General features: G+C 46.4%; 2 protein-coding genes across 2 annotated transcripts in view; one reads left to right on the top strand and one right to left on the bottom strand.

Moving 5' to 3' along the window:
- The window catches only part of unk (unk zinc finger), a 54807-nt gene extending 42166 nt beyond the window's left edge, over window positions 1-12641 (bottom strand). The window contains exons 1-5 of the mRNA XM_084322302.1: window positions 12440-12641; window positions 6698-6907; window positions 4739-4915; window positions 3511-3540; window positions 3335-3423 (exon numbers count right to left, since the gene is read on the bottom strand). Coding sequence (XP_084178428.1) covers window positions 3335-3423; window positions 3511-3540; window positions 4739-4915; window positions 6698-6907; window positions 12440-12588 — 655 coding nt within the window. The 5' untranslated portion in view covers window positions 12589-12641. The remainder of the gene's footprint in view (window positions 1-3334; window positions 3424-3510; window positions 3541-4738; window positions 4916-6697; window positions 6908-12439) is intronic.
- Window positions 12642-13806: 1165 nt separating this feature from the next.
- LOC311235075 (histone H3.3A) lies at window positions 13807-16575 on the top strand. Its single transcript, XM_084322419.1, has 4 exons — window positions 13807-13896; window positions 14680-14813; window positions 15490-15643; window positions 15748-16575. Exons 2-4 carry the CDS (start codon window positions 14686-14688, stop codon window positions 15874-15876), a joined length of 411 nt encoding a protein of 136 aa, XP_084178545.1. The 5' UTR covers window positions 13807-13896; window positions 14680-14685; the 3' UTR covers window positions 15877-16575.

Raw genomic sequence — 16575 nt, forward strand, 5'->3', positions numbered from 1 at the left:
CACCTCACTACATCCTGCGCAGGGGGGGGGGGTCTGGTCTTCTGTGTGTAGAGGGGGGGGGGTCTGGTCTTCTGTGTGTAAGCTGGACTCGCAGTGGATAGGTTTGAAGCGGTGCCGGTTGGGGAGGGGGGGGGGGTCTGGTCTTCTGTGTGTAAGCTGGACTCGCAGTGGATAGGTTTGAAGCGGTGCCGGTTGGGGAGGGGGGGGGGGGGTCTGGTCTTCTGGATAGGTTTGAAGCGGTGCCGGTTGGGGAGGGGGGGGGGGTCTGGTCTTCTGGATAGGTTTGAAGCGGTGCCGGTTGGATAGGTTTGAAGCGGTGCCGGTTGGATAGGTTTGAAGCGGTGCCGGTTGGATAGGTTTGAAGCGGTGCCGGTTGGATAGGTTTGAAGCGGTGCCGGTTGGCCGCAATGAAATGGGACAGTATTATTAAAAATCGCCTTTTTGAACTCCGAGAAGAAGCGCGGATTTTCCTTGCAGACAAAAACAACCCATTGGCAGAGAAATGTGCCGATAATGAATGGCTGGCACAGCTGGCATATCTAAGCCGACATCTTTGACCACCTCAATGCGTTGAATCTGGGACTACAAGGTCGGGACACAGACCTGTTTGGACTCCGCTAATGGAGCGCTGGATTAAGAAACCCGTTAGTGGCACTCCAGGATAATCTGCGGAGATTTGGGCGTATAATTTACTCTGCTTGGTGGCTTTTTGTGGCTTTTTGTAGGAACAGAATGTTGCAAACATTTCTTCACTAGAAGGGCGAGCGTGCGGACAATTTGGACAACTGGATCAGCGACCCGTTCATTACGCACGACGCAGCATCCGACGTTAATAAAAAGTAAATACAGATCTCGCCTCAGAGTAGAAGCAGATCTCCGCCTCCGCCAAAGCGCATGTGAACTAGGGCTGAACGATTCATCGATTTTAAATCGAAATCGCGATTTTAAATGATGCAATTAGCAAATCGAAAAAAAAAAAAAAATATCGCAAAATTATTATAATTTATATTTAACCAGGAAGTCCCATTGAGATACAAGATCTCCTTTGAAAGTTGTTGTTATTGTTGTAGGAACGGTTTGGGAGAGGGAGGTAAGGGGTTTTAGATTGTGTTGTTGTGAAGTTTAGACTTCAGAGAGGGAGAGTAAAGTACAGAGTAAAGGTACCGTTGGGGACCGGTGTCGATTCCCAGGTAAAAAGAAACATTTTCAGGCTCGGTGTCCCGAACAGACCCACCGCGTAGAGGCCCGATGCAAGCCGCATTTTACAATAAACCTCTGTGGGGCTGCTTAAAAATAATAATTATTATAATCGCAAATTTAATCGCAATCGCAATATCTGTCAAAAAATTCGCAATTAGATTATTTACCAAAATCGTGCAGCCCTAATGTGAACGCATTTTCTTTTCTTTTCTTTATGTTCTGACAACATAAGATAAGATATTCCTTTATTGATCCCCTTGGGGAAATTGTTACTAAGTTACTAAGTTACTATTACAACTCTGCACAGTGTTGCCTAATAGTAGATGTTTAAATACTTACATTCCACCTGCTTAGTTCATACAATATTGTTGTAACTAAGATTTGCTGGGGGGAAATAATCACTTTTGTGCATAGATCACTACTTTCATCATCTTATAATACGCATTTCACATTCAGATGACATGACCTTAAATGTCATTAAATACTACAAATGTGATATCATGGTGATGTGTTTGATAGTGATATATCATGGTGATGTGTTTGATAGTGATATATCATGGTGATGTGTTTGATAGTGATATATCATGGTGATGTGTTTGATAGTGATATATCATGGTGATGTGTTTGATAGTGATGTGTCATGGTGATGTGTTTGATAGTGATATATCATGGTGATGTGTTTGATAGTGATATATCATGGTGATGTGTTTGATAGTGATGTGTCATGGTGATGTGTTTGATAGTGATATATCATGGTGATGTGTTTGATAGTGATATATCATGGAGATGTGTTTGATAGTGATATATCATGGTGATGTGTTTGATAGTGATATATCATGGTGATGTGTTTGATAGTGATATATCATGGTGATGTGTTTGATAGTGATATATCATGGTGATGTGTTTGATAGTGATATATCATGGTGATGTGTTTGATAGTGATATATCATGGTGATGTGTTTGATAGTGATATATCATGGTGATGTGTTTGATAGTGATATATCATGGTGATGTGTTTGATAGTGATGTGTCATGGTGATGTGTTTGATAGTGATATATCATGGTGATGTGTTTGATAGTGATATATCATGGTGATGTGTTTGATAGTGATGTGTCATGGTGATGTGTTTGATAGTGATATATCATGGTGATGTGTTTGATAGTGATATATCATGGTGATGTGTTTGATAGTGATATATCATGGAGATGTGTTTGATAGTGATATATCATGGTGATGTGTTTGATAGTGATATATCATGGTGATGTGTTTGATAGTGATATATCATGGTGATGTGTTTGATAGTGATATATCATGGTGATGTGTTTGATAGTGATATATCATGGTGATGTGTTTGATAGTGATATATCATGGTGATGTGTTTGATAGTGATATATCATGGTGATGTGTTTGATAGTGATGTGTCATGGTGATGTGTTTGATAGTGATATATCATGGTGATGTGTTTGATAGTGATATATCATGGTGATGTGTTTGATAGTGATATATCATGGTGATGTGTTTGATAGTGATATATCATGGTGATGTGTTTGATAGTGATGTGTCATGGTGATGTGTTTGATAGTGATATATCATGGTGATGTGTTTGATAGTGATATATCATGGTGATGTGTTTGATAGTGATGTGTCATGGTGATGTGTTTGATAGTGATATATCATGGTGATGTGTTTGATAGTGATATATCATGGTGATGTGTTTGATAGTGATATATCATGGAGATGTGTTTGATAGTGATATATCATGGTGATGTGTTTGATAGTGATATATCATGGTGATGTGTTTGATAGTGATATATCATGGTGATGTGTTTGATAGTGATATATCATGGTGATGTGTTTGATAGTGATATATCATGGTGATGTGTTTGATAGTGATATATCATGGTGATGTGTTTGATAGTGATATATCATGGTGATGTGTTTGATAGTGATATATCATGGTGATGTGTTTGATAGTGATGTGTCATGGTGATGTGTTTGATAGTGATATATCATGGTGATGTGTTTGATAGTGATATATCATGGTGATGTGTTTGATAGTGATATATCATGGTGATGTGTTTGATAGTGATATATCATGGTGATGTGTTTGATAGTGATGGGTCATGGAGGTACCTTGCCAACGTGGCTCCTCACTGAGGATCTTCTCTATGAGGGCAGTGCTGGCTGCCTGTCCCGACTGCCCATCTCCTCCTCCTCCTCCTCCTCCTCCTCCACATCCTCCTCCTCCTCCTCCTCCTCCTCCTCCACCTCCTCCTCCTCCACCTCCTCCTCCCTCCGTGGTCCCAGACCCTCCTTGCGACTCCATCACCTGCACCTCCCTATAACAATCACAATGGAAACATACTAAAAACGCAGTCAATACACCATCACACCTACAGAAAACATCTTACGGAGTTAAAGGTACACCATGTAGTGTGGGGAGAGATCTAACCGAACCGTTCGTTATACAAGCAGCACAGAGACGTTTCAAAGGTGCTCACAGCAGCACAAGGGTTTCGGACAGACATACGGGATGGTTTGAAAACTCTGCGTTGCTAATAAACATTTTAAATATTTTTTTATAAACGGCTCAAAACGGCATTATTTCCGGCGTTGGGTGCATGATGCGCATGCGCTGTGATCACACCAGGCAGCCAACGCCGGAAATAATGCCGTGTTGACCAGTTTATAAAAAATATTTAAAATGTTTATTAGCAACGCCGAGCTTTCAAACCATCCCGTATCTCTGTCCGAAACCCTCGTGCAACTGTGAGCACCTTTGCCATTTCTCTGCGATACTTGTATAACGAACGGTTCGGTTAGAACCAGTCCTTCAGGGTAAATCTAGGTTGGTTTCCTATTGAGGAGCAAGTGACTGTGGATTCACTCGGTGCATCACAGTCACAAAAGGGGCTAACAATCTCCGGATTCTGAAACTAAATGGCGAGTCCTTATCACAAACTATATATATACTAATTACAACAAGACATTCATTAATTGCATTGTAGTGTTCACGTGTGGTGCCGTCGTCGCATACCGGTATATAAGTAAGGATAGTTTGAATGACATTTCAGCACCAAGTCCACCGAAGTTATTATTACTTCAAAGCGCTGCTGCCTATATGGATAAAACAAGGTGTAATAAGGATATTTTAGGTGGTGGTAGTTTCTCTGTTAGGACATTATAGCTGAAATATATAGCCTAGCTAGCCTATAGTCGGTCTGATATATATTAGAGAAATAGTAAAGTAATATTATTACAGCCCGCCACAGTCTGAGCATGCGTAGTGAGCTGTGGCGTCATCGTTTATCTAGACTATGCGTTTACAGCGGCTGCACGGATCCACTGAGCGGATAGTTTGGAAAATCTTCACTTTAAAATGCGTTTAAGAAAATCTCCGTTTACGTCTCTGAAAACACCCTTTGCGTGTGGACGAAAGGCCCAATCGTGGAATAAAATGTGCGTTTGGCAAAAGATCCAGATACGCGGGACATGGCCTAAAAGGACCGCTTCACGTCACACAGCCACGCCGTGTACCTGATGTCATAAACGGGGCTGCGCAGGTCGTGTGATCCGTGGGCGAAGGCACAGTGGGAGCCGTTCTTACTGCAGTGGCCCTTGGAGTCCGTCTCATGTATACACGACCCCGTCTTGTAGTAGCGGAGGTGGTATCTGCGCTCCGTGTCCCCCGCTGTCCGGTGTAGGAACGGACATCTGCAACACACACAGAAGATAATAGTGCAGAACATGTTACACGTAAACAACACTCGCATACAGCAGCCGAAACCCCACCAATCTTTCGCCGCCAACACACTTATTCAATCAACATCTGAAATGAAAAAAACAACCAAAAAACACTAACCTTCTTATTACCGTCTTCTACTATCATGCACTCCGCCTACTATACTAATATGACTTATGTCTATGCACTCAACACTGCAGCACCCACGTTTCAGCACTGTTGCACATTGTTACTCAGCTGATAGAGTTGCACCCTTCCTGCTTACGGAACTTGTAAGTCGCTTTGGATAAAAGCATCAGCTAAATGACCAAATGTAAAGGTAGAATGTACATAATGTGTATGTAGGTGGCAGAAAGGCATTTACAACATACAAAGTATGATTGTTTGTAATCACATCATTTAGATACATTTCAGTGTAAAATGTGCTTTTGATGATCATAGGGGCATCATGGTGACATTAGGAGGAGGGGAGAGAGGGAGAGGAGAGAGGGGAGAGAGGGGAGGGAGGGATCATGGTGACATTAGGAGGAGGGGAGAGAGGGAGAGGAGAGAGGGGAGAGAGGGGAGGGGGGCTTCATGGTGACATTAGTTTCCTCAGACAGAAGCCACAGTGAGAGAACAGAATGTGCCTGGTTCTAAAACCATTCCAAACGGTGATGAGCCGTTAACATGTGTGACAGAGACACCTCTGCAGGGTCAGTACCTTCGCATAAACGGGTGTGTTCCACATTAGCATTTCTCCCTGCACTCGATTCTGACCCGCCGAGTGGTCGTCAAGGCGATAATGTTCCGTGGTATCAGCAGAGTTCAGTCTCGATGAGTGTTTTCAGCTCCTACGGCACATGGTGAATAGAAATGCATCCGAGACCATTCACGGGGCAAGTCATAGGCAATGGCCACTTGGGGCCAGAAATGGTCAGTTTGTACTCCTCCCTCGGCCTAGAACCAATGCTTTAAAGCGGTCTTTTATTTATAGGTGCATAACACTCTGGAACAACCTACCCAGTTATCTCTACACTTTTAGTAAATCGATTTTTAAAAAGAAACTCAAATCTCAATTACAGCTGTTGCCTTAATGTGTGTATTGCATTTGTGTATTGTTTTTTTTTTGCCTATTAGCCTACAAGTTCTCATTTTGTATCTTTAAAAATTGATATTTATTGTATGTTTTTAGTTAATTGTTTTGTTTTTTATTTCTATCTATAGCATCTGTGAAAGTAGCTTATTTGCTATATACTAAATCCTTTTGTATTGATCTATGCATTAATTGTTTTATGTATTGTGTTGTGTGGACCCCAGGAAGACTAGCTGGGAGCCACGGCACCAGCTAATGGGGCTCCTTAATAAAAACAAAAAAAAACTTGAACTGCAAACGTGATGGTGATGGTGGTGATGATGGTGATGGTGATGATGGTGATGGTGATGGTGATGGTGATGGTGATGGTGGTGATGGTCTATAGACTAGATTAGCATCTCTTTGTGGAACTGCATGCACCCCCCCCCCCTCAGAAAGCTGTCATTGTTTACCAAGTGCATTGGTCACGCAATGAAACAACAACGACAGGGATTCACTCAAATCAGAGGCTGAATAGGAAACGACACACAGGGTGGGGGGGGGGGGGGGGGGGGGGGGCGTTGTGCGTTCACATGTCCGAGCAACAAAGCTTAAGATTTACTGTGACATAGTGTTCCTCTGTAGATGCACACAGTGCACGGTCTTGGGTGCAGCAGCGACAGCCCCCTGACAGACTCACTCGTCACCGTCGGGGCAGGTGCCCGTCCCCTCGTCGTACTTGGTGCAGTAGATGTCCGGGCTGTAGTTGAAGGTCCCGTCCCGTCTGCGGATGGGCCGCCGGCGCCGCTGGTTCAGGAAGTGCCAGTGGAAGCAGGCGAAGGGCCGGTGCTGCGTACATTTGTGCTGCACAAACAGTGGGCACTGTTCCGTCCTGAACTCCTTCAGGTACCTGGGAGAGAGGGGAGGGAGAGGGGGGGGAGGGAGAGGGGGGAGAGAGGGGAGGGAGGGGAGAGGGAGGGGAGAGGGAGAGGGAGGAGAGAGGGGAGGGGAGAGAGGGAGAGGGAGGAGAGAGGGGAGGGGAGGGAGGGAGGGGAGAGGGAGGAGAGAGGGGAGAGAGGGGAGGGGAGGGAGAGAGAGAGGGGAGGGAGGGAGGGGGGAGGGAGAGGGGGGAGAGAGGGGAGGGAGGGGAGAGGGAGGAGAGAGGGGAGAGGAGGGAGAGAGAGAGGGGAGGGAGGGAGGGGGGAGGGAGAGGGGGGAGAGAGGGGAGGGGAGGGAGGGGAGAGAGGGAAGGGAGGGGAGGGGAGGGAGGGGAGAGAGGGGAGAGAGGGGAGAGAGGGAGGGAGGGGGGGGGGAGGGAGAGGGGGGAGAGAGGGGAGGGGAGAGAGGGAGAGGGAGGAGAGAGGGGGAAGAGAGGGGAGGGGAGGGAGGGGAGAGAGGGGAGAGAGGGAGGAGAGAGGGGAGGGGAGGGAGAGAGAGAGGGGAGGGAGAGAGGGGAGGGAGAGGAGAGAGGGGAGGGAGGGGAGAGAGAGGAGAGAGGGGAGGGAGGGGAGGGAGAGGAGAGAGAGGGGAGGGAGGGGAGAGAGGGGAGAGAGGGGAGAGGGAGGAGAGAGGGGAGGGAGAGAGAGGAGAGGGAGGGGAGAGAGGGGAGAGAGAGAGGAGAGAGGGGAGGGAGGGGAGGGAGAGGAGAGAGGAGGGAGAGGAGAGGGAGGGGAGAGAGGGGAGAGAGGGGAGAGAGAGAGGAGAGAGGGGAGGGAGAGAGGAGAGGGAGGGGAGAGAGAGAGGAGAGAGAGAGAGAGAGGGGAGGGAGAGGAGAGGAGAGAGAGAGAGAGAGGGGAGGGAGGGGAGAGAGGGGAGGGAGAGGGGAGGGAGGAGAGAGGGGAGGGGAGGGAGAGAGAGAGGGGAGGGGAGGGAGAGAGAGGGAGAGGAGAGAGGGGAGGGAGAGGAGAGAGGGGAGAGAGAGAGGAGAGGGAGAGGAGAGAGGGGAGGGAGAGGAGAGAGGAGGGAGAGAGAGAGGGGAGGGAGAGAGGGGAGGGAGAGGAGAGAGGGGAGGGAGAGGAGAGAGGGGAGGGAGGGGAGGGAGAGGAGAGAGGGGAGAGAGAGAGGAGAGGGAGAGGAGAGAGGGGAGGGAGAGGAGAGAGGGGAGAGAGAGGAGAGAGGAGGGAGAGAGAGAGGGGAGGGAGAGAGGGGAGGGAGAGGAGAGAGGGGAGGGAGGGGAGGGAGAGGAGAGAGGGGAGAGAGGGGAGGGAGGGGAGAGAGGGGAGGGGAGGGAGAGAGGGGAGAGAGGGGAGAGAGAGAGGAGAGAGGGGAGAGAGGGGAGGGAGGGGAGGGAGGAGAGAGGGGAGAGAGGGGAGGGGAGGGAGAGAGGGGAGGGAGAGGAGAGGAGAGAGGGGAGAGAGGGGAGAGAGGGAGAGGGAGGAGAGAGGGGAGAGAGGGGAGGGGAGGGAGAGGAGAGAGGGGAGAGAGGGGAGAGAGGGAGAGGGAGGAGAGAGGGGAGAGAGGGGAGGGAGAGGAGAGAGGGGAGGGAGAGGAGAGGGAGGGGAGAGAGAGAGGAGAGAGGGGAGGGAGGGGAGGGAGAGGAGAGAGGGGAGAGAGAGAGGAGAGAGGGGAGGGAGGGGAGGGAGAGGAGAGGAGAGAGGGGAGATAGGGGAGGGAGGGAGAGGAGAGAGGGGAGAGAGAGGAGAGAGGGGAGGGAGAGGAGAGAGAGAGGGGAGGGAGGGGAGAGAGAGAGGGGAGCGAGGGGAGGGAGAGAGGGGAGAGAGAGAGAGGAGGGAGAGGAGAGAGGGGAGAGAGAGGAGAGAGAGAGGGGAGGGAGAGAGGAGAGGGAGGGGAGAGAGGGGAGAGAGAGAGAGGGGAGAGGGGAGAGAGAGAGGGGAGGGAGAGAGGGGAGGGAGGGGAGAGAGGGGAGAGAGAGAGAGGAGAGAGGAGAGAGAGAGGAGAGAGAGGAGAGAGGGGAGGGAGGGGAGAGAGAGAGGAGAGGGAGAGGAGAGAGGGGAGGGAGGGGAGAGAGAGGGGAGGGAGAGAGGAGGGAGAGAGGAGAGAGGGGAGAGAGGGGAGAGAGAGAGAGAGAGAGAGGGGAGAGAGAGAGGGGAGGGAGAGAGGGGAGAGAGGAGAGAGAGAGAGGGGAGAGGAGAGAGAGAGGAGGGGAGAGAGGGGAGAGGAGAGAGGGGAGGGAGAGAGGGGAGAGAGAGAGGGGAGAGAGAGGGGAGCGAGAGAGGGGAGGGAGAGAGGAGAGAGAGAGAAGAGAGGGGAGAGAGAGAGGGGAGGGAGAGAGGAGAGAGAGGAGAGAGGGGAGAGAGAGGGGAGGGAGAGAGGAGATGGAGAGGGGAGAGAGAGAGGGGAGGGAGAGAGGAGATGGAGAGAGGGGAGGGAAGTGTGTGAAAAGAGAATGAAAGAGAGAGAAGTGTGTACCAGAATCACTTACTTAAAGTCTTAAACATTTATTTCCCATTTCCCTTTGCTATGTCTCTCTCTCTTGCACGCACACACACGCACACACACACACACACACACACAGCTAGCAGCAACAAATGTAATAATTTCTTGTGAGTAACATTAATAGGCCCCCCCAATTACTTAAATAGTTTCTTCACAAACATAGCCACAACACTGGTAAACAAACTACCCTCCCACTCAGGGCATTATGGGGTAGAACACATAGTAGCATACTACAAGAACCTAGGGGTCCACAAAGACGACTTCAAACTGGAAATGGTAACAACAGATGAGGACGTACTCAAAAAACTGAGCGCCCTCCAACCCAACAAGGCCACTGGCCATGACAACATCCCCTCCAAATTCCTCAGAGACTCAGCAGCCGCCATCACCCCAGTCATCACACACATAATAAACCTCTCCATAAAACAGGGACACGTCCCCAAGGACTTCAAAATTGCGAGAGTGACCCCTCTGCACAAAAAAGGCAGTAAATTAGACCCAGGCAACTACCGCCCTGTTTCTATCCTTACCTCCATCTCGAAAGTCATGGAAAAAATAGAATACGAACAGGTCGAAAAATACCTTGCGGAAAAAAATCTAATCTACGAATTCCAATCTGGCTTCAGAACATCCCACTCCATTGACACATGCCTTCTCTATTTAAACGACCACATCAAACAAGAGGTGGACGCAGGCAAATACTGCGGCATGGTCATGCTGGACCTACAAAAGGCCTTCGACACTGTCAATCACACCATTCTGATTGACAAGCTAAAAGCAATTGGTTTTGATAGTCTATCAGTGAGCTGGATGCAATCCTACCTGGAGGGGAGAGACGAGAGAGCAGATGGTGGAGGTAAACGGTACCCTATCCCCCCCCCTCACAGTAAACTGTGGTGTTCCACAAGGAAGCATACTAGGTCCGCTACTGTTCCTAATTTATGCAAATGACATGTCGTCAGCTTGTGACTGCAACTTGTTCCTGTTTGCGGACGACTCAGCCCTGCTGGTCTCTGACAAGAACAAGTTACAGGTTGAAAAAACCCTCAGCTCAGAACTAGGCAAAATCTGCATATGGCTCGCTGATAACAAACTATCATTACACATGGGCAAAACAGAGTCCATTCTCTTCGGTTCAAATAACAAACTCAGCAAGACCGACGGCTTCTCAGTTACAGTGGGTGACAATATTGTCACAAGGAAAGAAGATATTACTAGTGATGCACTGATGTGAAAATTGTGGCCGATACCGATAACCGATATTAATATTGCTGTTCTGGCCGATACCGATATTTACCGATGTCGATATCTCTGTGTATAGAAAACACTTTTTTATGATAATCAAATAAAGAGCTATTTTCCAAAACGCATTTTTTTTTTTTTACTTTTGTAACTTATTTTCAGAAATGACTGATATTTTGAAACTATTTAAGGCCAAAACATGTAAAAAGACAAAAAAAGATTAAAAAAAAAACGGATTTTTTTTTTTTTTTTTTTTTTTTTTTAATATTGGCCCTATCTTGATATCGGACCGATACCGATGTGTAAAAAACGGCCATATCGGCCGATATTATATCGGCGGCCGATATATCGTGCATCACTAGATATTACCTACCTGGGTTCCATCCTAGAGGCAAATCTTTCCTGTGACAAAATGGCATCCAATGTAATAAAAAAAGTCAACCAACGAACTAGATTCTTGTACCGGATCGCCTCACTGGTAAACAAGAATACCCTGAAGACTCTAGCAGGAGCACTCATTCAAGGGTACTACGACTATGCTTGCACCTCATGGTACCAAAGCACCTCAAAGGCGCTAAAAACAAAATTACAAACATCTCAAAACAAACTGGTCAGACTACTGCTTGACCTTACTCCTAGAACCCACCTCACCCCTGCCCACTTTGACAACCTAGGATGGCTTAGAGTAGACGACAGAGTACAGCAACTTGCAATGGGCCTGGTCTACAAGATACACTACACGACCAAGGTACCCATGTACATGACAAAATACTTCCCAAAGGTCAGTGAATACCACGATCACAACACCAGAGGGAGCTCCACAAATCATGTTAAACCCAGATTCGGCTCAAACAAGGGACTAAACACGTTTCGCAATTATGCCACATCAATGTGGAACGCCCTACCCAAAGCTGTAAAGGAATGTGAATCACTACCCACTTTCAAAAACACTCTCAAAAAACACCTAAGGGAGACTGCAACTCGAAACTGGCCCCTGTAAATGTCCGAACACAACCCCCTCCAATGTACAGTAAATTACCAAGTATGGTCTTGTCAATAATCCAATGTACAGTGTTGTTTGTACAGTTGTACAGTGTCCCCCACCCACCCCTCCTACCCACCCCCCCCCACTCCTACCCAGGTTAACCCTTTCACTGCCACACAACAGCCGGTTAACCCTTTCACTACCACACAACAGCCGTTTAACCCTTTCACTACCACACTACAGAAGGTTAACCCTTTCACTGCCACACAACAGCCGGTTAACCCTTTCACTACCACAACAGCCGTTTAACCCTTTCACTACCACACTACAGAAGGTTAACCCTTTCACTGCCACACAACAGCAGGTTAACCCTTCCACTGCCAAACGACAAAAGGTTAACCCTTTCACTGCCACACTACATAAGGTTAACCCTTTCACTGCCCCACAACAGAAGGTTAACCCTTTCACTGCCATACAACAGAAGGTTAACCCTTTCACTACCACATTACATAAGGTTAACCCTTTCACTGCCACAGGACAGAAGGTTAACCCTTTCACTGCCACACTACAGAAGGTTAACCCTTTCACTGCCACACTACAGCAGGTTAACCCTTTCACTGCCACACGACAGACGGTTAACCCTTTCACTGCCACACTACAGAAGGTTAACCCTTTCACTGCCATACAACAGAAGGTTAACCTTTTCGCTGCCACACAACAGACGGTTAACCCTTTCACTGCCACACTACAGAAGGTTAGGGTTAGGGTTGCACTATAGTTACGTGTAGTGTTGTTAGGGTTAGGGTTAACTGTAGTTACGTGTAGTGTTGAGGCTTCTCGGGCTGCACGGTCAACACGGGAGCGGGAGACGAGGAGGAGGAGGAGGAGGAGGATGAAGAGGAGGGTCCCCCCGCGGTGGTCGCAGCGCCCGAACAACACGGGGTTCCTGTATTCAGAGGTTTAGACATCACAGCGGAGCCACCAGAAGCTTGTTTTTAGCTTCACTAAGCTAGCTACCTGGTTAGCCTCGAAATCCGCACTCTACACTGATGTGCGCATGCGCGAGACGGGCGGAAGTAGAAGCGAAATGTGTTTGTCGATTCAAAAATAATTATAAAATAAAAATATTTAGTCAGTATGCAAGTACAAATGTGATCTGAATAGTGAGATCTTTATTTTATTTTATTATTATTATCATCATTTAATTTGTTCTTGTTTAAACTGTGGATTTTCTGTTTCTTTGTATATGGTATAAATGATTATTTTGTGTAAATTAGGTTGTACGCCGACCATCAAGTAAAATACTTGTTTAGTTTAGGAATAAGGGGCAGATCTATTAAGATTTATTCTTCTTCCTGCTCCTTTTGTCCATGGTATGGTATTTATGATTTTGTATGAAAAACTTTATGATTGTATTGTTTCCATGTGGCAAATAAAGCTCTGAATCTGAATCTGAAGTAGAACTATGGGGCGTGGAGACAAATAATTAAATTCAAACTACACGTTGTAATTGTGATGGTCAATTGTGAAGGCCTGGATCTTTTTTTTTTGTTTATTTATTTTTTAGAAAATACACCATAGATAGATAGATACAACGATATTACAAATCACACCCCTTTTTTGCCATAAAGATTATTCACATGTCGGGAATTGAGGGTTTTTCTTCTATGTTGCATTATGACTGTTCAATTATATAACATCATTATCAACGTTACAGCATGGAATTATATAAAAACATTTCTTTCTAAAAAGGCATTTGCCTGAATTATTCTTTTACTTTAAATTTTACTTCTATTCATTTTTATTATTTTTATTATTTAATTTTTATGTTCTTCCATTTATTCATTTTAATTGTTTTTATTCATTTAACTTTTTATCTTTATCTCCTGTAGCACTTTGAGATTTTTTCACAAATATAAAGTGCGGTACAAATTGAATTTATTATTATTATTACATGTAGTAGAAATATAGAATTATATTATAATATTATATACAGCCACAAGAATCTTCCGGAACCAGGGGGGCGGGGCGTAAATTGCAGTCATTGGCTACGTAGCAGGAACGACTAGCCAATAGATGTTCACGTTGACAACTGACAGGAGGAATAACCAATGAGAGTGTAGTGTTGTACATCCATGACGTCACGACTCAGTATATATACCCGCTCCCCCCGCCCCCTCCAGTCACAACCGTCGAGCAGCTCAGAGAGAAACACGGAGAGAAGAAGCAGCTTTATTCTACTAATAATAACCTAACAACAACAACAACTACTACAGGTAAATATATATCTTGTACATTCCTCCGGCCGAATGTGTTGTCGTGCTGCTACCGTCGTTGCTGTTAATAACCGAACGGGTTATCTGTGTTGTGGAGCTGTTAGCCGTTAGCTCGCGGGCTAGCTCCAGTGTTAGCATGGAAGCTAAAAATAGAACAATGGAATTTCTTTACAGTCGACGACGTCGCCTCTTCTTTGGACTTTGAACCAAAACCTTCGCGACATTCCTTCTTTAACTTAAACACAAGTAGATGGAAGCGTCGTGTTGTTGTCTGACTTGTTGTTGTTGGACCGACCCTCTTGTGTTCGAGCTCTCCGGTGGTTGAGCTAACTGTAGCTAACTGTCTGCTAGCTTACCTTCCAGCAATGGCCGCCGGGGGGGCGGTGCGCGTTATTAACCCTTTCACTGCCACACGACAGAAGATTAGCCCTTTACTATCAACACAACCGACGGCGATGCTCCACCACTAGCACCGCAAACTTCTGTATTGTCACAGTAAAGGGTTTATATTGAACAAGGTCAACAAAACCATAGATGTAGTGTTCTATATATCTATGGACAAAACGTAGTGGCTATTTTGTCTTCAGAACAAGCTAAGTGACCACCGGCGCGCCGCCACGAGCCACACGCCCCCAGCCGAGCACCACACTGAGCTCTGGGGGAGGGGGCGCTCGATGTGACGTCCTGAAGCTCAGCGAGGGCGGGATACTCGTTCATGTTTATATTATCGGCGGATGTTTTTTTTTGCTCTGTAGAGTTAAAACGTGTGTTTTGTTTGTTCAGTGAGCCATGGCCCGTACTAAGCAGACCGCCCGTAAGTCCACCGGAGGCAAGGCGCCCAGGAAGCAGCTCGCCACCAAGGCTGCCCGGAAGAGCGCGCCCTCCACAGGGGGCGTGAAGAAGCCCCATCGCTACAGGTGAGAGACAGTTAGTAACCCCGACCATCCTCATCGTTGATTGCCTGTAGTAGCTGCATCTAACGTTAGTAGCTGACGTTAAAACTAACCTAAAGTTAGTTTTCACCAATCTCAATTTGTTTGATCATTAGCTCAAACACAGTTCTGCTGGGATGACAACAACAATACTTCCGGTCGGTGGGTTTCAAAATAAAAGTCAAACACCGGAAATGTAATGTATTGTACAAAATAAATGTATTTCCGGTGTTTTAGATCTTTTCTCTTTTATTTTGAAATCCCCCGACCGGAAGTATAAATTATGCTTATTTTTCTGCTTGTTATCAATGGGTTGGTTGAGAAGGGAAGCTTCATCTATCTAGGGAACCTAGCTACATCCGGGATACAATGTTACATAGGCTGCACGTCGATGTTGCAGAAGCATGTAATGCAAATGGAGCATTTTTTAATTGTAATAGTTATGCAGTATAGGAGTGTACAAGATTGTTGTTATGGTATTCTCATGAAATTACACCAAGCCTATTGGCTGCCCATTTTTTTACATTTTTATTTTGACAAACGTTGTAGATTAATATAAAACATTCATTTTAATCATCTGGCTAGCAGTCAAGACTGAAATGGTCCTTGTGGTGTTTTTTAAGACTTGGGCTAAAGTTAACACATCATTCTATTTGCTCAGGCCCGGAACTGTGGCTCTGAGGGAGATCCGTCGTTACCAGAAGTCCACTGAGCTGCTGATTCGCAAACTGCCCTTCCAGCGCCTGGTGAGAGAAATCGCCCAGGACTTCAAGACTGATCTGCGTTTCCAGAGTGCTGCCATTGGAGCTCTTCAGGTGACTTGAAACATAAATTGTTTTTTTTATAAGTTTGCACAGGATATACCCATCACAACACTATAGGCCTTTTCTGACAAACTATATTTATGTTTCCCCAACAGGAGGCCAGCGAGGCATACCTGGTGGGTCTGTTTGAGGACACCAACCTGTGCGCCATCCATGCCAAGCGTGTCACCATCATGCCCAAAGACATCCAGCTGGCCCGTAGGATAAGAGGAGAGAGGGCTTAAACGGGCCAGTGGCAGCTTTGGGCCAGAAAAATAATACCATTTAACCATTTTTTGTGGATATTTTTATTTCTTGGGTATTTTTTAAAAGTTCCTTCTGATTTTTTTTGTATTTTAGAATGAGACAAACGACGAGTCATTCCACAAACCTGAATTCAGATTTTGAGTAGTTGGAAAGGTGGGCAGCAGAACGCCGAGGGGTTGGGCGGCTTGGCCCCCTGGAAACCCGGGCCATTTTCTGCATGTAAATATACGATTTTGATTGGGGTGAGTTTACCATACTGAGTGTCCTGCAAGCCACTGTCACCGCCAGGCACTGGCATGGCCCCACGTTAAAGAAGGTTCCTTGTGGGTCTAAGGCTCCAGGTGAGGTTGGAGCTTTGAGTTGGATCAGGTGTGTCAAATGGCTGAATTCTTCACATCTTCCATGGGGGTCCAGGGTCCTTTTGTGATCATCCGGGTCCATACCCGCTACAGTATGCCAGCATGTCTTGCACAACAGGTCTCTACTGTGGGGTATCTTCTGTATTAATGCAGTCTCGCTGTACACTAAACGACAGAGCATGATGGACCCCCCTCTCTATTTTCTGGACTGCTTTTTAAATGTTATTTTTCAACATAAACCTTGGCAGCTACATTTAATACTATTTAAGAAGTGTTGTCACATGTTAGTCTTTCTATTAAATGTCTTTAAAAGGAAAA

The sequence above is a fragment of the Notolepis coatsorum genome (assembly GCF_963971535.1).
Source record: "Notolepis coatsorum genome assembly, chromosome: 10".
In the NCBI taxonomy this organism is placed as follows: domain Eukaryota; kingdom Metazoa; phylum Chordata; class Actinopteri; order Aulopiformes; family Paralepididae; genus Notolepis; species Notolepis coatsorum.